The sequence below is a fragment of the Panthera leo genome, chromosome C1 (genome assembly GCF_018350215.1).
Source record: "Panthera leo isolate Ple1 chromosome C1, P.leo_Ple1_pat1.1, whole genome shotgun sequence".
NCBI classification, from domain to species: domain Eukaryota; kingdom Metazoa; phylum Chordata; class Mammalia; order Carnivora; family Felidae; genus Panthera; species Panthera leo.
The window spans coordinates 79118399-79139852 of record NC_056686.1 but is presented as its reverse complement, the minus strand read 5'-3'; the positions used below and the strand labels follow the sequence as shown (position 1 = coordinate 79139852).

General features: G+C 45.7%; 1 protein-coding gene across 2 annotated transcripts in view; it reads left to right on the top strand.

Moving 5' to 3' along the window:
* BCAR3 (BCAR3 adaptor protein, NSP family member) overlaps window positions 1-21454 on the top strand; it is a 242236-nt gene that overhangs the window by 130361 nt on the left and 90421 nt on the right. For both annotated transcript variants that reach the window (XM_042952897.1, XM_042952896.1), the window contains one exon: window positions 5458-5788. In XM_042952897.1, the coding sequence (XP_042808831.1) occupies window positions 5472-5788 (317 nt within the window). In that variant the 5' untranslated portion in view covers window positions 5458-5471. The remainder of the gene's footprint in view (window positions 1-5457; window positions 5789-21454) is intronic.

Below are 21454 nucleotides of genomic sequence, written 5' to 3'. Positions count from 1 at the left end.
AAACCCATGAGCATGTAGGCTCATTTGGTGCGCCTGTGTGTGTCTGCATCTATGTCCTACCTGGTTTGGTGTGTTTATATCTATTGCTTGGAGGTAAAACATTTCCTTCTTCATCCTTCCTGGCTGTGACCAGAAGCAGTGACTTCTTTAGTGAACTCTCTTTGTAAAAGGAATATAGTGATAAGCAAGACAGACCTGCTCCCTGACCTGCTCCAAAGAGACCTACCATTTATTGAATGCTTGCTGTATGTCCAGGGGTTTCCATACGTGATCGCATTTATTTTTCAGGACAACCCCATGAAAGAGGTATTTTTAACCCATTTGTACAAATGAGAAACTGTCAAAGAGGTTGACTGATTTGTCCCAGGCCATACAGCTAGTAAGTAAATGGCAGAGTAGGGATTTGATCCTCTGAATGTCTTACTTCAAAGCCTAGGTTCTGAACTATACCATGTTTGGTTTTTTTTTTTTTAATTTTTTTTAACGTTTATTTATTTTTGAGACAGAGAGAAACAGAGCATGAACGGGGGAGGGGCAGAGAGAGAGGGAGACACAGAACCAGAAGCAGGCTCCAGGCTCTGAGCCATCAGCCCAGAGCCGGACGCGGGGCTTGAACTCACGGACCGTGAGATTGTGACCTGAGCTGAAGTCGGACGCTTAACCGACTGAGCCACCCAGGCGCCCCTACCATGTTTGATTTTTTAAAAAATCAAATGGTACATAAGAAGTACAGAATGAATAGGAGTATTGATTCAAACATCTCTAAGAAAGGAAAATCTGGGAGCCAGAAAATGGAGATTTGGGTTTAGTCTTTACTATCCTTTTCCAACCACATATTCCCACCTCAGGGCATTTGCATCTGCCCAGTCCCCTGCCTAGAACTCCCTGCCCATCTTCTCTTGACTGGTGTCATCTCTTTTTTCAAAGAACCTCTTCAGAGAAGCCCTCCCAGACCACCCTAATCTAAAATAGCCCTACATCCCAACCAGTATGTTTTATCATTTCATCCTGGTTTGTGTTCCCTGGGGCACTGACAGCTAGGATGTTACCTAGTTTGTCTTCTTGTCTGTGTTGACTGGACCCTTACTGCCCTCCCCCCCCCCCCCCATCACAATGTAGCCTCCATGAGAGCAGGAGCTCATCTGGTTTATTATGTCCTTATCCCTGGTACATTGTAAGCGTCCAGACAATATATATTGAATGAATGAACATTTACTTCGCTGATCTGGAAAAGGGAAGGGACTTGATTCTCTGAGATCCCACCTACATATAACACGCTGGGATTCTGCCTAGTGAGGTCAAATGTAGTAAGTGGCTTTGTTCTCAAAATGAAAAGTACTTACCTTGAACCTAGATTCCAACTACACACCATGTACTTCTATACCTTGGATTTGCCCTGGGTTCCTGGGGTCTGGAAAAATTAAAAGCAGATAAAGCTCAAGTAGGAAGTACAAGGACCAAAAAGGTTGTAAATGAGTTCCTTCTACCTATAGTTACCCCTTCGGTCCTCTGCCACACTTTTAGTTATATTTTTTGGAAGTGCTGTCTGTGGTCTGGGCCCACCTCCACCACCCTTAGGCTGATTCAAGCTTGACATAGGGCCTGGCATTGAGCCAGTTTTTCCAAGTGACTACACATAGGGCAGGCCTGTATTTTAATGGGGAAGAGTCCCAATTTAGAGGCAGTGGGTTGTAGAGAGGAGCCTGGCTTACATATTTCCAATTTGCTGCTGAGAATTCTCTGGAGTTTTCAACTTAGCTCATCTTCTCCTTCCAGTTATTAGACTCTTCTTGACATCATTCAGGTCAACATCCCATCCTTAGGGAAGCCTTTCCTGGCCACTAGATGAGTCTAGACCCTGGTTCCCACTCTCTGTGCTCCCATAGCACTGGGAATCACCAGGACATGTGGTTGGTACTTCCTGTCTGCTTCCATCATAGAGTAGTAACCTCATGAGGACAGTTGTTTGACACTGTCCCCAATACCAAGCACAGTGCCTGCCACAGAGACCCTCCATACTGTGTGTGTTGAATGCATGAATGAATTGATGCTTCTGTTGACTGACCCCTCCTCATTGTTATTCTGTTCTGTTCCTTAGGTAACAAATCTGAGTGTTAAGTTTGCTCTGTACCAAAGAGACTCGCTTATCCAGTGGCTCTCAACCCTGGCTCCCCATTGGACAGTACCGGTGGCTTTCAAAAGAATGATGCCAGGGTCCTACCTACTGAGGTTCTGATTTCATTGGTCTGGGTCACAGCTCGAGTGTCAGGATTTTAAAAGCTTCTCAGAGGACTCTTATGTGCAGCCAGCTTGAGGACCACGACTTCAGGTTTTCAGAGCTCAGCCCTTGCTTTGGGCCTTTTGGGCTTGAAGCAGCCATGTTGAGAGAGAGCAGGGATATAATTCATGGATATTGTATGGTTCCTGACAGTTTAAGAGGTACTTTCACATCTGTTATCACAGCTGATAATTACAAGCTAAGGGATCTGCTCTCAGGTTTAAATATTCCCTTTATGTTGATGATTCTTAAAAATCTACATCCTGTCCTGGCTCCTAGCTGTGCATACCAATATCTCACCTCCTCGACTGAACCACGTCATGGCTTCCTCACACGCAGCAGCTCAGTGGTGAGCTTGTTAGCCTCCCTCCTGCGGGAGTCCTCTCCTGCACAACTCAGCCTATTACAGCACCACACCATCCCGCCAAGGCTGTGGCCCTCGTCCTCCCTGCCAGGGGCCAGGAGCTCCTCATTCTTCCCTCAGTCCCTCTTTTCCCTGGCCACTGCCCCAGGTCAGGGTACTTCATCTTTCCCTGCTGGCTTGTTGCCATCAGCCTGACCGGACTGCCTCCCTTCTTTCCTTTCCATAATTACCACAGCTACCTCCCTGGGCACGGACTGGCTTCTGTCCCTCCCTTCCAGATCTTCCCTAGCACCGACAGCCCAGTCCAGACCCCTCGACACAACTTTCAAGACTTCACCATCTGTTCCCACGCTGGGTGCTCCTAGGAAATGCTTCCTGACTTCTCCACGTGAGCCACATAGCCCAACTTGCGGTTTGTGAGCCTGTGGGGGCACTTCCTTGCCTTTATGCATTTGCTGTTACAGCATCCTTTTGGAAGGCTTTTCCTTACAATTTTCTACCTTTCAAAATCCCTCCAGAATACTTCCTCTCCACATCTCCAGCGTTGCCCTCCTCGAGTCCTTTGTTCAAATTGTTCTTCCCTCCAGCATTTGAAGGGTCCCTATTGATGAGTTCTAGGATTCTTAGAGTTCATAGGGATTGGGACTTATAAACATCATTGTTTCTCTGAGCCTCTCATATGGAGAAGGCACTTAACTGTTGAGAATAGGAAGGGCAAGTGTTAACCCTTGGTTCAGAGAATAAACTGAGGTATGGGGAACTGGCTGGAGGGCATTCTAGAGCATTTGGCCCAATTTTGAAATCTAGATCTTGGGTAAGCAGAGAGGAAACAGGCTGCCAGAAACACTGGAGCCAGGGCAACTTTAGCCCATCATAATGACCTGCAAATTGTTGATCATCACTGTGGCCCTTTGCACAGAAAGAGGTTCTGTGGGGTGCTCTGGGCCTCCCTAGAAGGTTCTTTGAAATGATGTAGGCCTCTATGAAGAAGGTGCTGATGGCTTGGGCAGGCAAGCATTTACAACTGTGGGGGGCAGTGTTGTGTATAGGGTGAGGGAATCCTACTGGGCTTATGTCACTGGTGGTCAGGCAGGGAGGGTCAGGGAGTCTGGATTTCTTTTTAAATAATTATGACTAACATTGAGTAAGTGCTGACAGTGTGCCAGGTACTGGCCAGACCCAGGAGAAGCCCATGCGGGGACTCACAGCCCTATTGTTCTGCACCCGCCGTGAGCCAGGCCTTCTGTGTGGTCACGGTTAGACATGGAGCAGACAAGCCCCAGAATTACCAGGTTTGGGAAAAAACTGAGGACAAGTTTAGGATTATATACCTTGAGTGAAGGATTTCCTCCTATCCAGCCCCCACAACTTGTATGTTTCTCTGTTGGACTGTTCATGTCCTCGATGGTTTATTTCCCTTGCGCTGTCTTTAACCCAGTTCTGCCTGCTACAATGTGAGCTTCTGGAGAGCATTGTTCTTCTTAGTGGTCGTGGAGAAGCCATGTCCCAAGTCTCCAGTTCCTTAGTGGAACTGACAGCAGTGTTACTATTAAGTGATGATTTTCACTCTGAGCTGTCCTCTTTGTAGCAGGAAGGGTGCTCTGTAAGCAATGGGGCTGCAGGGCTTTGGAACAGACGGCAGAGCAAAGGAATGTTCTGCTCCGCAGCCTTGGAGAAGACAGTGCAACAGGCTTAGCTATGCTGCTGTGTTGTCCAGACTAGTCTGGTATCATGGCTGGTGGGACTGATTCTGGATCCTCAGTGTCTCCAGAGCCTAGTTCTAATTTTTACTCAGGCTTGTGTTTCCTTCCCTCTATGTATTAGCCTTAAAAATGTCTTATAGAATTTGACTTAGGTCAAAAGTATAGTGTGATTTTTGGGGGGAGGTGAGTGGGTGCTGACTCTGGCTCAGGGTGAACATTTCTGCTAGTGGTCACAGCTGGGAATAATTGTTGGGTCTAGTTTTGCATACGACCTAGTACACATTTTCCTTTTCTTTCCGTGTGCTCCCCACCCCCTCTTTCTTATTTCTCTCCCTTCCCATTCTTCCTTGACTATACAGGCACCATGCGTATTGCTTAACCCTGCTGGTGGCAGGCAGATTCCTGACCCCTCTGGGGGACAATGTACACGGATCCCTCACCCTAGTGGCTTTCCTCTGCAGCTGAGCCCACTAATGTACGGAGGAGTGACCCACCTCCTAACCCCTGACCCTGGCCCGTCTTCGTTAATTAGAGTACATTGATTTATTTGTAAGCACCAGGTCTTTGCCGGAAAAATTCTGCCCCGTTGCCCTGGGTAGCACAACTGAGGGGCTGGTCTGGCACTGGAGGCGTTCTAGCAGCTGAGGAATTCCAATAATCTCCACCTGTTCTTATCATTTACAGGGTGGTGGAAAGACGTGAACCACTTATCTAACATTTATAATGTGTTCTCTGATGCACTTATATTGAAACTTTGAGTACTTCCTCCATAGTCTTCTTTTTTGTCAGTCATGCTTTTCCATCAGCTTCAGTCATCTGAAATAAGAAAGTGGCTCATGTGCCCCTAGAGTCTCTGAAACTTGCTTGCCCTTTTCCATTGGCAGATCTGCTGCCAACCCAGGAGCATTCCTCTGTAGGATCAAAATAGGGGCATGAGTAAACTTCCCATTTGTATTAGATTTCACTAGTGATGCCATTCACTGTTTGTCTTCTAATGCTCCGTGAACGTGTTCTTTTGTTTAACGGTACATTTCCATTTCCTTTTGTGAGTAGGAAGTCAGTTCTTGTGATTATCTAAGATTCATGCCTTCGCTCTTTTCTTTCCCCCTTAGAGAAGCTGAGAATCATGGCTGCCGGAAAATTTGTGAGCCTTCCCAGAAACATGCCGGTGAATCACCAGTTCCCCCTGGCCTCATCCATGGACCTTCTGAGCAGCAAGTCCCCTCCTGCTGAGCATCACACTGATGCCTATCAAGACGTGTCTATACACGGCACCCTTCCACGGAAGAAAAAGGCCCCTCCTCCCATCAGGTCCTGCGATAACTTCAGTCACGTGGGGACCCTGCCCCATTCCAAGTCACCTCGGCAGAACTCTCTGGTGACCCCGGCTATCATCCAGGAGCAACCCCTGCAAGACCGGAAAGGCGAAACCTTCACCTTCAGGTGACTTATTTAATTCCACAAGTGAAAATGACTTGTCTTTAAGGGACTTAAAAAAAAAAAATCTAAGTTGCCTGGGTGCCTCAGTTAGTTAATGGTCCAACTCTTCACTCAAAATTTGTGAGTTTGAGCCCCATGTTGGGCTCTGTGGTGACAGTGTGGAGCCTGCTTGGGATTCTCTCTTTCTCTCTCTCCCTCTCCCTCTCCCTCTCCCTCCCCCTCTCCCTCCCCCTCTCCCTCCCCCTCTCCCTCCCCCTCTCCCTCCCCCTCTCCCTCTCCCTCTCCCTCTCCCTCCCTCTCTCTCTCCCTCCCTCTCTCTCTGCCCCTTTCCACCCCCCACAAATAAATAAATAAGCTCAAAAAAAAAAAAAACCAAAAACCTTTCCATTAGGGAATATGTCAGCTATACAGAGTAGAGCAAATAGTTTAATTCCCAAGGACCCACCACCCGGCTTCATGACCAGTCCTGCTTTTTCTGTTCTCCTGCCCACATTCCTTCCTTTGCTATTATTCTGAAGTAAATTTCAGCTCTTATTTTATCGTAAATATTTTGGTATATGCCTTTCAAAGATAAGTACTCTTATTTTTAAAAAACACAACATAATATAAAAAACTATAACACCTAAAAAAAGTAACCATTTCTTACTATCCAGTATGTGAGAGATTTCTAAAGTCAACTTCCTGTGTATCACAAAGTCCCTCAGAACGAAGCACAAGTATTTCTTTTTATTATAATGTCAGCTTCTGAACTATGTCCATCCAATTCTGTAGAGATGCCAAGATGTCTATAAATTAGAACCTGCATCTCCAACATGCTGAAATAAAATTTGGTGCGGATGCATCATCAGGTCAGCTTCAGAATACTTTAGAACAAGGATTGATTTCTCCTATCCACTAGGGATCTGGGTAAATAAGCTTTATGGTTGTAAAAACTTCTTGTCAGGATTTGTATTGGGCCTGGCTGTGATTGGTTTCTGCTTGTTAGAGCTGGTTTAGAAACTGCCCTTCTTTTCCTATTGGGGAAGATCAGCACCCTGTGATATTGTCGGGCAGAGAAGGGGCTGGTTCCTTCTGTTGTATCTCTTGGTGTCTCTTTTTGTCCAACCCTGTATCACAGACAGCCACTTTGATCCTAGCTCATTTCTTTGTTCAATGTCTATATATTGAGCACCTAGGTTGATTAGAGTACATTGATTTTGTAACCAGTGCCTCACCAGGAAAATTCTGCCCCATCCCTCTTAGTATCTTAACTGGAGGGCTGGTCTGACCTTGAAGACATTCTGGCAGCCAAATCATTCCAGCAATCTGCTCTTGCCCTTTTACAGGGTAAGGAAATATGTGAACTAACAGGACAGCAGTAGGGCATCTGAGATGGTATATTCCCAGAGCTAATATTGAGTGAAGGACCCAGGTAATAAATAAGTTAATTGCAGATTATATTGAGTGCTATAGAAGAAATAGTGATATACTGAAGATTTATTGGGGTTGTATCTTTATACAGTGGACAGGTCTCTGAGGAGATGATATTTAAGCTAAGACCTGCGTGATGAGAGAAGGTAGCCATGGGAAGAACCAGAGGAAGGTGGTTCCAGGCATAGGGAGAGCAGTGCAAAGGACTGGGGGTAGAGCAAGTGTTTCATGTTTGAAAAAACCCAAAATGAAGCTGGTGTGGCCTGTGGCTGGAGTGTAGCAAGCTGAGAGGAAGACTGTACAGATTTTGGGAAAGAGCTAGACAGGCAAGAGTTCAGAATTAGTTTTAGTTGCATAATTGCAGTAGTATAAGAAGAAAATAAGTGGAGGCCCAGGTATTCTCTGTAGAGAGTGTTGGAGAGCTCTGAAATGTTTCTGATATCAGCTCAGAAGGTTCTCCCAGGGTGTCATGGGGCTTAGAAAGCCCTGCACCTGCTCTGCAAAATGTAGGTGGGTGACCTCCCAGCTCAGAGGAGCCAGCAGACGTCCCATGGACGGCACAGGTCAGTGGGGGGTGCACACCTGTGTACAGTATTGTTCGCATCGCACCACTGGCATCTGACAGGTGGGGATGAAGAAGCGGAGAAATCACTGCTCCCTCTCGCAAGGGTTAGGAGGCAGCAAAGAAAAAGAGCTCCCGGCCAGCCAGAAGCAAACACTAAATACCAGGCCGCACAAGGTGGAGTCAGAACCAACTATTCCTGAACTTGCTGTAGCCACTTTTTATTTATTAAGTGAAACTCTGTAGTGAGCTACATATCTACTGTGTACCATATGGAGACGATTCACCAACTCATTCCTTGAAGTTCTAAGGTCCTGGCTGGGTGCCAGCTCTTCCAAGAGGGAATCTCCGGGCAGCTGGGGGTGGCGATGGAGTCACCCTTTCTATCTTGAGGAAGTTCTTGATAAACACCCAAGGCCCAAGCTGACAACCTGCCAGGAGTTCAAAGCTTTTTGATTTGAAAATGACTTGGACAGAGGTCAGATCTCTGTAAAAGATCTTATCAGGCGGGGGTGCAAGTCCTAAGTTTGAAGTCTGGGCTGTGGAAGACTTAATGAGGTTTGTTTATCATTCATCTAAATTCACATCTTTTCCCCTTAACTTAAAGTATCTTATTGTTAAAGGTGAATACAGGAAGTAACAAACACATCACCTTCAGAATTCTCCTGAGTGAGAAGGTCATGTCAAAGGATCATAAGTCCTAGTCTCCTGCTCCTCAGTCTTATTAATAGATTTTGTTTACTTATTTTTATTTTTTTATTTATTTGTTGACTTATTTTTTTGAGTAAACTCTACCCCCAACATGGGGCTCGAACTCACAACCCAAAGATCAAGAGTCACATGCTTTACCAACTGAGCCAACCAGATGCCCCTATATTTGGTTCACTTAACACACTTTTTTTTTTAAATGTTTATTTTTGAGAGAAAGAAAGAGAAAGAGAGAGAACAGGCAGAGGCTCCAGGCTCTGAGCTGTCAGCAGAGACGCTGTCATTAAGCTTGAACACATGAACCATGATTTCATGACCTGAGCCTAAGTCAGATGCTTACCTGACCAAACCACCCGGGCACCCCCTTAATGCACTTTAAAAACTATCTTGAGGGGTTCCCAATTTTGAGGAGTTCAAAGTACCTTGTGTTATTTTCATCCTTTTAAATATTCCTACTAAGATTATTAGCTGCCTCAGTTCCTTTTTGGAACAAGCCACAAGATCCACCAAATTTGTGCATATGAAAAGCTAGGGACAAACAGTGTGAATGAAAGTCTGGGGCTCCAGAGACAGGGGTTGCCTAAAGTGCCTCAACTGAACTGCCATGAGGGAGAAACAGCATTTCTGTTCCTAACTCAGCTCTTACAGCTCTGGTGCTAAGAAAACACCAACCACCCAGCACTCTTGCTCACTCACCACTGGAAGCTGGGAGCCATGTGTATTTTCAAGTTAAGAGTTTTGGATCTCTGACTCCAGGGGGTGAGACTAGTTAGGTCTACTTTTAACAAGATTATTGATTTGTGTGGGTGGGGGGGGGGGGGGGGCGGATCTTCTTTCAGGTAAACTTTTTTGGCCTTGTTACTTTTCATAACAAATTCAAAGGTTAATTTCAGCTGACAGTGACTTGCCCAGATGTCAAGTCTGAAAACCTTCCATTTTTTCCTGTTTGGTGTGGGCATGATGATAATGGGACCATAAGAGGAAGCCCAGACCCCCTTGTCATGTATACCCCAGGGAAACCTGCCAGACAACACCTTTTTGTCTTGTAAAATATTCTGATAAATTGCAAGTTTGGTAGTTTCCTAACAAATATGTTTAGCTTATTTATCATGAAAAAGTCACTTGTATTTTAATTGCGTATTAATTGAACATCCACCTTGTGGAAGACTGTAGGCAAAGCAGAGGAAGTCTCCCCTTTGACCTAAAAATGTGTAGTGTGAAGCTTTCTTATCAACATGAGTCCTATGCACATGAATTATTGTCTCTTACGTTTTATAGGTTTAAAATATCTTCAAGGCTATGTTCATAAATCATCCTGTATAAACATGATAACCCTGTGTGAGAGACATGGCAGATTTCATCCTGAGCGACAGCATTGTTATTATCATTCACAGTCAAGAAAGTGGTTCAGGGATGTTGAGGCTCCTAAGATCAGACCCTAGTGGGTAACTGAGCTGGGCTTAGAACCCAGACAGTACTGTAGGGTCTTCCTCAGACACTGTACTCCACAGCCTCCCAAGAAGGTTGGCACTGGCTGTGGGTGTCTTCTGAGCTGTCCTCTTGCATGGAAAACTTCAGCCCCCAGAGTCTGAACCCAGCACCTTGGACACCCACCTTGGGAAATGGACTCTTGGCCACCAAGAGCCAGGCAGAAGGCAGGCCTAGAAGGGAGAGTGGGTCTCCCCTCATTTGGAGACCGTATCTCTTGGCTTTGTTGTTGTCTTGGCTGCCCTTGGATGTACTTGTGGTTTTGAAAGGTGGCCAAAACGAGAAGCCAGGCTGCTCTTAAACCTGCTGCTTGATGTCACAGAAGAAGCCTTTGTTCTGCAGGCAGAGCGAGGCTTCCCAGAGAGGTCTGCAGACAGGATTTCCTCTTGACACTAGCGTTGTTTGACTGATGTCCCTTTGATTCACTTATCTTCAAGGATGAATTTTTATTTGAATCTGGGACCTTCCTTGGGCTCGGAGGAGACTGGTTCCTGTTGTTGAGCTGTGTTGTCAGGATAGCTGAAGGATCAGCTCTGGGAGACCGTTCCGGGTCTGCTTCCTGCCTGTGGGTACGTGGAGGCATGCATTCCTGGGAACAGCTGCCGAGTGCCTAATTCCTTCTGCCCCTTGTGCTGTGGGAGCATGTGGTGGGACAATGTGATGTTTCATTAGTTTGCATGAGTGGAGCTGACTGACTAGTCACAAGTGTTTTAACTGATGGGGGCCAGAAAGTCTGCAGAATTATCCCAAATTAAAATCCAGTATGCTTTCCCAGGCAGTAAGTAACGTACCATGTTGCAGCGGCTGCTCTTTAAAGTGGAAGCAAAGTGTAAGGCATAGGATCTGTGCAGACTCTTCTCCAAACACTGATTTAAATATCTAATTCTGGGCTATGTCAGTGCCCTCACCTGGAACATTTATTTCATTTGTTCCTCTTGAGAACCACCGAGTTCTAGAACTACTGCTTTCTCCTCACAAAGCAAGATGTTTCCCCAGACATGAAAAGAAATCAGCCTTTAGCTCGTAGTTGACCAGAAGGACCTATAATGCAAAGGTCCACGTGCAAATATGTGCATTTTATTTACATATGGGCATGTCTCCTCTCTGCAAATTGGAAGCTTTTCGTGCACAGAGGAAAAGTTGGGTTTAGAGTTGAAAAAGGCTATCTACTAGATTATAGATTCTATTTAATAGAAGATGCATTTATTGAGTTAGCAGAGTGACAGTCGCCTAATGGCCAAGAATGTCTCCAGGAAAGTTACAGTCCCTGTGTTGAATTTTTCCTTTTAAAATTTCAAGTTGGGTTTTACTAACATTTTGAAATGTTCCTTGGTGTTTGGATGCAGCTGTTGTGGATGGGGTAGTGAATTCCAAGGACCGGTGCATGCCCAGGCCCCGGTGGTCCCTGGTGTGCTGAGCCAGGAACAGCTGGGTCAGAGGTGAGCTCAGCCCCTGCTGGGCATCTTGCACACTCCCCCCCACCCCCCAACCACCACCATCGTCCCCAGGGTTGAGAGAGCCCAGGCACGGGGAAATGCCTGTGGGTCCGCCAGCTGCCCACAGTGGTCCTCCGTCGTCTACTGACAGGGATGATTTGAACCGAAAGCCTGGGATCTGTGCATTCTCAGCTGTTCTTCTGGGGAAAACTGAAGGATTTTTTTTTTTTTTTTTAACTGAGTGCAAACCACAATCAAGAAGATGATCAGAGTATTACACAAAGCAGTCTTTGTTTAATGATGCTGCTCCGTATCTTCTCTGCCCCTGCCCCCAGGGCCTACAAATCATGGTTGCTTAGGCCTCTTGTATGCTGTTTAAGAAAGGTCAGGTTTTAGTCTTCTGAGAGTCAGAAACTGTGAGAGTTTTTCACACCTTTCAGTATACGTAGCAGCCTATTGTAAACAGGAGGTGCTGTGCAGTTACAAATGATTGTGTTCTTATCACATGTGGATTTGGCCTTCGCAGCCTGGCCAGAGGATAACAGGCTGGAGAGGTCATTGTTATTGTTGATGGGAAGGAGATGCCTTTGCAGGGCTTGTGCTGGAGCCCCAGGACCCATAAGCTGGCAGGCTGCAGCCGCCCTGCCGCTCATGGCTCTGTGATGCTGCCAGCATGTAGTTGGTCCCCAAGAGGGTAACTGGAGGGTTGGATGCAGAATTTCAAGCTCTCTCTTCTTAGAGGTCCCAAAAACAACACATGGCATTTTTGTTTTAAGGATTGTGCCCTTATTTAAAAATTACAGAAGTCTGGGGCATCTGGGTGGCTCAGTCGGTTAAGTGTCCAACTTTGGCTCGGGTCATGATCTCACAGTTTGTGGGTTTGAGCCCCGTGTTGGGCTCTGTGCTGACAGCTTGCAGCCTGGAGCCTGCTTCAGATTCTGTGTCTCCCTCTCTCTCTGCCCCTCCTCTGCTCATGCCTTGTCTCTAACTCTCTCAAAAATAAAACATTAAAAATATTTTAAATAAAAATTACAGAAGTCTGAGAAACCTGACATAACTGACCCAGCATTTGTGCAGGCAGGACTGTCTGTGATTCCCAGATGCACCTGCAGACATAGTAACCAAAGCTAAAATAACTCCTTCCATGGAGAGGAGGAGAAAATACCAGGCTCTTAACCCAGACGTCTCCATTCAGATCCTTGTTTTTCCATTTATTAGGTGTGTGAACTGGGGCAAGTTCTGAACTATAAAATGGGGGTGAAAATACCTCCCTCTGAGGAGTGCTGTGAAGGTTCACTGGTTACTAAATATGAAGGCTGCACCAAATGGCAGAGCTCTGACTTCCGCACTTGAGCCTGGCACCGCCTTCCTGGGAGTCTGGGTGGAGGAGGTCACGTCCTTGCTGTCAGCTCCCACCTCATCACGAGCACTTTATTCTTCTCCTGCCCCAACTCTGCTGTGTGACACCTGACCTTGAAGGCCGCCGATGCCTTTACTGGGATGTTGACATAGTCATGGATATCAAAGAATGCTGCTAGAGACCTTGACACTGATTCCGGCAACCAGACCCAGTAGCTTTGTGACCTTGTGTAAGTTACTTTACCTTTCTGATTGTCTACGTCCTCAAAGGGTAGCTATGAGGTCAAATAGAATCCCACGTGGGGGTGCCTAGCACAGAACCTGGCATGAAGAAGGGGCTCAGATGTAGGTTTCCATCCATCTGTCCTTCCTCCTGGAGGCCCCTAATCCTTGTGTGTAACCTGAGATCACGTTCAATGCCTGAGGCTTCTGTGGGAGAAAGTTTCCCACATGTTGATGGTGTCTGGCTGGAATCCCTCTCACTGGGTCTGCCCTGAGCTGCCCTATAGCAGTGTGCCTTGGCCACCATTCATGCTTAAAGGTATGACAGCCTCACGCTGCACTAAAAGATCAGCACACCATTGTATTAAGACACAAAACGGGGCCTGTCTTCAGTGCGCTGGACCAGCCCTTTCCTGCCTGTCCTTGTGCTTAATATTAGTGTCTTAGCTATTTATTCTTTGGTAAATGTTTATTGAGCTTACTTTGTGCCAGGCACTATGCTAGGTACCAAGTACCCACGGAGAATGAAATACATGTGGGTCCTGTCCTTACGCTGTGCCCAGTTTAGAGGGCATGCAAACAAATGCATCAATAAATACATAACCACATTGGGGTGCCTGGGTGACTCAGCCGGTTAAGCATCCACCTTCGGCTCAGGTCATGATCTCACAGTTCATGTGTTCAAGCTCTGCGTCGGGCTGTGTGCTGACAGCTCAGAGTCTGGAGCCTGCTTCAGATTTTGTGTCTCCTTCTCTCTCTGCCCCTCTGCTTGTGCTCTCATGCTCACTCTTTACTGGGTCTCTCTCTCTCTCTCAAAAAAAAAATAAACGTTAAGAAAATTTTTTTAATAAAAAAAATACATAACCACAAAATGAGGAGATGCAAGGAAGGGAATATCAGAGAGCCCAGAGCTCCTTCGATTGCGTGGAGGGAAGGCCTCTCTGTGGGAGGGAACATTTGAAGATTTAATATAAAAGGAGAATGTAAAATACTTGATTAATATTGATTATGTTACTATGTGTTAAAATGGTATTTAAATATTATGTTAAACAAGATATTGAAATTAATTTCACCTATTTCTTCTCAATTGGCTACTAGAAAATTTAAAATTACGTGTGTTTTCATATGAATGGATAAAGATGTATATGTGTGTGTATATATATACATATACATACACACATACACACACACACATATATATATAAATATACACACACATACACACTCCATCAAAAAGAATGAAATCTTGCCATTTGCAACAACATGGATGAAGCTAGAGAGTATTATGTTAAGTGAAATAGGTCAGTCAGAGAAAGACAAATACCATATGATTTCACTTACCTGAGGAATCTAAGAAACAAATGAGGAAAGGAGAAAAAAGAGAGAAACCAAGAAGCAGACTCTTATCTATAGAGAACACACTGATGGTACCCAAGGGGGAGGTAGGTGGCGGGATGGGTGAAATAGGTGAAGGGGATTAAAGAGTGTACTTGTGATGAGTGCCAGGTGTTGTAAAAAAAAAAAAAAAATTACATATGGTTTTCACATTGTATTTCTATTGGATGGCACTGACCTAGACCTTGGTGTAAGGAATTTAGATTTTCTCCTGAGGGCGAAGGGGAGCCTTTAAAGGGTTTTAAGTAAGGGAATAATGTGATCTGATTCAATTTTTAGAAGATCACTTGGTCTCTGGAGAAGGGGACAGGAAGCGGCTGCAAAAGTACAGGGAGCAGGTAGAGGTCTGTGCTGGGATAGTGGTGGAAAAGGTGAGAGGGGGTGGATTCAAGATCTATTTGGTGGGTAGAGTCTACGGGACTCTGTGAGGTTTTGATGATGTGGGGTGAGGGAGGGGGACCACCAGGCATGGCTCCGGCAGCTGGTGTGTGAGGTGGGGCCATTTACTGAGATGGGAAAGACTGGGAGGGGAACAGGGCTTCCTTTGTTGGACTGCTTTTTGTTTGGTGGATGGCTGAGAATTGAGACTTCTCTTTGGGGTGTGCTAAGTTCGAGATGCATGCATGTCAAGTGGTGGTGTTAACCAGTCAGTGTTATAAGCCTGGAGCTCTGGAGAGAGATCCATGCTCAAAGTTATACAGTCAGGAGAGTCTGCATAGAAGTGAAATTAAAGCCATGGAAAGGGATGTCCTCCCCAAGGGAGAGAGCTGGGTACAGCATGAAGGGAAGGAACCCTGGGACCCAGCCCTGAGGATCCCTGGCATATCTGTTCCAAGGGGTCAGCCGTGGAGGCTGACTTTGCATAGGCTGGCTTTGGTGGGGAGCAGAGAAGCAAGGCTGGAGTTGCACAGGGGTGCTGTTCGAAGGAAGGTTTTTCTTTTTAGAACGAGAGACAGGGGCCCCTAGGTGGCTCAGTAGGTTAAGTATCTGACTTCGGCTCGGGTCATGATCTCACGGTTTGTGGGTTTGAGCCCTGTGTCAGGCTCTGTGCTGACAGCTCAGAGCCTGGAGCCTGCTTCACATCTGTGTCTCCCTCTCTCTCTGCCTCACACTGTCTCTCTCTCTCTCTCTCAAAAATAAATAAACATGAAAATTAGAATGAGAGACAAAATTCAATAGGAAAAGATCTAATCTTTTAAGCATGTAGTAAAACAAAACACATCTTTTCATTACTTGAGTCTTTTTATAAAACATTTTTAATTAAAGCAGACATGCCCCAGGGCCACCTTCCCTGTGAGCCTGTGTCAGCAGCATGGTGATCACGCTCCTGCACTTCCTTCCCCACCGGGTCCCACATGTTCTCTGATGACTCTATGGACAGAGAAGGTAAATGGATGACTGTGGTTGACATGCAGGCTTTGCCTGAGGGGTGACGGCTGCTTTTCCACCGTTTGGGTGAGCAGCAACCTTGAGGCGGCTGCCTGGCCTGGAAGGCAGGTAGAGAGCGTGTGTTCTGTCTCTTTGGCTCGGTGAAGGCTTTCTTCTTAGAGGTCCTGGGGACATCATCTCAAAACCATACCACTTTTATTCTTCCTTTGAATTAGTTGAGAAGAAGCTTTTGCAAACACACATCGTTTCAGAAGGAGATGAAGAACAGCTGGGGGTGGGGTGGATGGAGTGAGGAAGGGCGAAGAGTCACCAGCCAAACAAAGCATCTGCTTTTATCAAAAGTGCTGTGTTGGGGTTTAGACAGCCTGAAGTCTGATGAGTCACTGATGCCATCCTCTCTGCCTGCCAAGAGACGTACTGGCCTTGATATGGTGTTTCTTATTCTTACTCTACTCAGTTTGACTGACTGCTGCCAAGTTAAGATGTGAACTATAGCTTTTAGCTTAATGCTGTCACTAGAATTCTGCTGAGTACAGGGTAATCTATCACCGTGTCAAATTTTTATCAACTAGTACTGCTTTGTATTAGTCTTGGATTCCTGTATAGACTTACCAGAGTAGAATATGTAGGATATTTAAATGATGCTGTTTTAACATGATTAGGAAATCTGCCTGAGGAGGTGGTTTCACTGCCATTCTTATATGTCATGCACACATTAATCGGGCATTGCTGTATTTTCCAATGAGGTAGAAACTGACTCACAAAAGCAGGAATTGGCTGGCAAAGTGGAAGAAGCAGGACCTTTAAATGTACTCAGGCCTCAGAATCTCTGATAGCCAGGAAGGGAAATGTGTCCTCATCTACAGTAATCCCCCCGGGCCCCCCCCCCCCCCCAACCTGGGCTCTAAGAAGAAAGATTCTCAAAGTTGAAGGAAATGATAAAGAGGATCCCATGGCCTGAGGCTCTGAAAGGGAAACACAGTTGAGGACAACCAGAAATAGCGTGCTCAACACTGCTCAAAGGAGGATGAGGTATGTGACCATCCAGGTTGTTCTTGGTTTAGGGATGTGCATGCAGGACTGTCTCCAGCTGGACTCACTGGTTCACAGGATCCCCCTATGTGGTGGGATGAGCCAGGGCCATTCTGATGAATTCATCCTCGGGTACGTTGAACATCGGCTGTGTGCCTGGCCTTGTGCTGGGTGGTAGAGCTCTAAAGGCAGGCCAGCGACTGCGTCCGTGTGAGGAGTTCAAAGCCACAGGAGAAAGGGATGCCCCTTTTGAACCATCTGACCTCCCCAGCATCTGTTATGTCCACCTTCTTTGCTGCTGACCCAGCTTCTTATCCATGGTATAGCCCTTCATATCACTCCCTAGTTCTCTTCTGCTTTTCTTGGCCTCTGACCTTAACATATTTCCAGGTATCACATTATTTTTTCTCCTTGACTGGGTGATTGGAAGTTGTACTTTCTAGATAATCCTTCCCCCAGGGCCTGCCTGCTTGCTCTTGTGCTGTCCTGGCCTTGGACCCAGACCAAAGAAAGGTTGGGCCATGCCACCTATGCAACCAAGGACCACATCAGAAGGTGGCTCTGGGTTGTAAAAGAAACAGTGCAGAGTGAGCAGAGGATTGTGAAAAATGCTAAGGGTAACAAAAAGGGCTTTCAGAAGTTATGGTTGGAACAATGAAACCAAAGAGGGGGAGGTGAGAGAAACCAAACTGCTGAGCTGCTGTTTGGCTTGCATTTTTTCTGTCAAGGAAATGATTTCCCTGATTGGAAAGGGTAGGATCCATGTAAAGGAAGAGAATTCCCAGCTGGAGTAGAAGAGGCCATGGCAAGGGGCTCTGATGCCACCAGATGAGGTGAAGCTCCAAGGCCCAAGAAGACCGAGGGGGCCCAAGGCCAAGACGATGCAGGCACCTCAAGGTCCACGCCAATGCAGACCAACTTTGGAGGAGTGTAGGCGTAACAACCTACAGCAAAGATGCAGATGAATATCTTAATTTTCAAGAAAGGAACTAGAGAGACAATAGAAACCTGTAAAATAAGATTGAACTGATCTCAGGAAATACTGTAAAAAGACTGGACAATGATTTTTGCATACTTGCTGGAGGAAACATCGACCGTTAGCGTATTGGGGCTTTGCCAAAAGCAAGTCAGACCAGATTACTTTCGTTCCTATAGAGGAAGCTTGAGAAGGTGTGTGAGCAAATGCCAATCACTGGTGATATCCTTCAGGTGAGAGGCAGGCCAGATGGTAGTACATGAAGCCTGCTGTGGACTGTGTCCTGATTGACCCACGTCTCGCTCTGCCTACTCTAGCTAGTTTTTTAAAAACTGTTTATACGGTAATATGGACATAAAGATCACACTGGGGGGTGATGTGAATCTTAGAAGAATATGTCAAAATGACACAAATGAGGTCCAAAAAAGATCATGGCATTTTGAAACAATAGACCAAATCTAATTGCATAAGACTCTAGTGAGAGGCTTGGGGCACCGGGGTGGCTCAGTCGGTTGAGCATCCGACTTAGGCTCAGGTCACGATCTGGCAGTTTGTGGGTTTGAGCCCTGCGTTGGGCTCTCTGCTGTCAGTGTGAAGCCTGCTTCAGATCCTCTGTCACTCTCTGCCCCTTCCACACTCTTCCACACTCATGTTCTCTCTCTCAAAAATATTTAAAAGAAAAGACTCTAGTGACTTGCACTAGAATTCAGCAAAGTCAAAGTATGGGATTTGGCTTAATAGTCACATATGAGAAATATTGCAGAATTTGGATAAGTGCAGCCTCAGAATGAGTCAGCAGTGTGCTATGGTCATCAAAGAAGCTAATGTGATTTTAGGAGCATTAACTAAAGTTTAATATTCAGATGAAGGGAAGTGGTCACACTTGGCTGCCCAGATCACATATCTGGTGAATTGTTTTTAGCTCTAGACAACCAGAAATAGAAGATGAATTCCCCCAGTGCAGTCCAGTGAACTTCTGTCGAGGCCACTCCTCTACTCCAAAGCAGATCTTTTGGTTTAATCCTTAAAGAATATCCCTAAGGTTTTGTGTATTAGTGAAAAGGAACTTCTCATGTCATATATTAACCCTGGGAGGAAAATATGAAATACGCACCAACCTTAATCCTGTCGACTCCTAGCGAAGCCTATGTTAACAAATAAGGTCAATAAATACATTGCGAGATGTGGGGGAGTGAATCTCTTCTCATTTATTTTGCAAGGTGATGAAACAAAATATATTGAGTGCACATCTAGAAGTGTTGCAGTTCTCTGTTTTTAAAGCTGCATCCCTTTTTAAGTTAGCAAAGGCTGTATATATTATATGCCCCTGCCTAGTGTAAGAAAAGCAGGGGACTTTCATGGGATTCCCAGCATCAGTAAAGAACCTGTCCATCAAATCACATCCCGGTGGATATTTTTCCGGGCCTTCATCTCTACTCGCCAGGCCAGCCATCTTTCAAGCATCCCTTTCTTCTCATTTCCCCAGAAACCAATGGAAATGGCCCTGTAGTAAACTCTCTGTCCATTTGGTGATCTCCCTAATGAACTTCAAACATGACATTTCAAACATATCCAGAGAGATTCATTTTCAGCAGGAGCAGCCAGCCTCTCAGTGTCACTTTGAAAACTTCTGGTCTCAGTGGGGCTGAGAAGCCAGGCACTGCCCGAACAGCAGTGACGGTCCGTTGCTGAGGGGGTTCTATCTGAGGCCGCCACGGTTCAGTCACAGGTCTGTGGCTAAATTATCTCCTTACTGCGGAGGCCTATTTCTCAAAAACAACATTTCTCTCTCATTCCCTGTCTCCTTCCAATGTTGTTAATCTCTTGGTGAACTCAGGGAGTGTGACAAAGGGAAAGTTGGGGTGGAGGTCTTTTGGACACACACAAATTCACACTCGTTCATTCATTCACTCAAACTGACATTTATGGAGCAACTCTGCCCTGGGGATACAAAGGTGAATAAAATAGGGGTGCCTGGGTGGCTCAGTCGGTTGAGCATCTGACTTTGGCTTGGGTCATGATCTCACGCCTTGTGGGTTCAGGCCGCACACCAGGCTCTGTGCTGATAGCTCAGAGCCTAGAGCCTGCTTTGGATTCTTTGTCTCCCTCTCTCTCTGCCCCTCCCCTGCTCTCGTGTGTGCGTGCGCGCTCTCGCGCGCTCTCTCTCGCTCTCTCTCTCTCTCAAAAATAAACATTAAAAGAAACAAAGATGAATAAGATGAAATATGGTCCCTCTTCTCTGTGAGCTCATAGCCCGGTAAGGGAGATGGACAGGAGTACACATATTGTATTGAATTATAATTATTTGTTATAAAGTTTTATAATGAATGAAAAAGAAGTGCTGGGGAGATGTTCTTCTTTGAGCTGTGGGAGGCAAGGGGAAGAGTGGTCAGGGAAGGTGGAAATGAATGGGAAGACAGTGGGGACTCCAGGCCTTTAGGTTCAGGGAATTCCAAACAGTTTGGAGTTACTGGAGCATCAGGAGCAAGGTGAGGAGACGAGGCTGGTGAGATTAGCAAGGCTTAACACCATGGATATCATCGAATAAAATATGAGAGTGCTAGACTGTCCCACATATTAATCTTACCTAAAAGAACATGATCTAGTAAGGAATATTGTCCAGTGGACACAAACTCTCAGTAGACTTAAAACCTATTGCTGTCTCTTCCTTCCTTCAATCCTTCTGTACCCCCTTCACTCCAACTAAGATTCTGAAATGTTGATGACTCTTCCTGATAGAGAAGGGAGGGTGATGGCTCTAGATTCTAAGGCCATACCCATATAGGAACAGGCTGCAGCCATCAAGTTGCCAATGGAGGGCATACTTGGTCCCAGTTGTTGGCTTCACCTCCCCTGATTGTGTGACATGCCCTGGTCATGAGTTGGTTGAGAGTGGTAAACCAGTAGACCTCCTTGGCCCTGCCACTTTAGGTAAACAGAGATTCAACCCACCGGGTCCCACTCATCTCTTTGTCTTGCATTTCAGTTAAGTGTTCTAGGAATGAATTTATTTGTGATGAATGAACACCCACAAAGCAAGAACTCCAACCCAGACATACAAGCCTTCTAGTCCGTACCCTCATTAAGTTGTAAGTAGAAGATTTTGCAGTGTTTTGGGAACTTTGCCCTACTTTATAGGGTCTGTGTGGATTCTTTGTGTTCTAATGTAGACACTGAGCATTTGTGAATCGTGACAGTTCTGTTCTCCTTTTCACTTCTTATACCTTTTCTCTCTTGTTTTTAAAGTTTGTTTATTTTGGGACGAGAGAGGGAGAGAATCTCAAGCAGGTTCCACGCTGTCATTGCAGAGCCTGACACAGAGCTTGATCGTGTCCTGAGCCAAAATCAAGAGTTTGATGCTTAACCGACTGAGCCACCCAGGCACCCTTCTTGAAGCTTTTATATCATTTTCAAGTAACAAATAATTCCAAAGTTTGGCAGAGCTTGCTACATAGTATAACCACCTAGGCCTGTGGGAAGATATTGAACTGATTGAGTTTTTTTAAATGGCTATATTCAGTTTTCTGTTTCTTTTTTGAGTCTGTTTTAGTATTTTCTAGGAATTTGCTCATTTTCGCTAAGTTTTAAAATTTATTGGCATAAAGGTGTTCATAGTGTTCTCTTACTGTGCTCCCTCGTCATTCCTATATCGTTTTGTGCCTTCTCTCTTTTCCCCAGGGATTACATCTGTC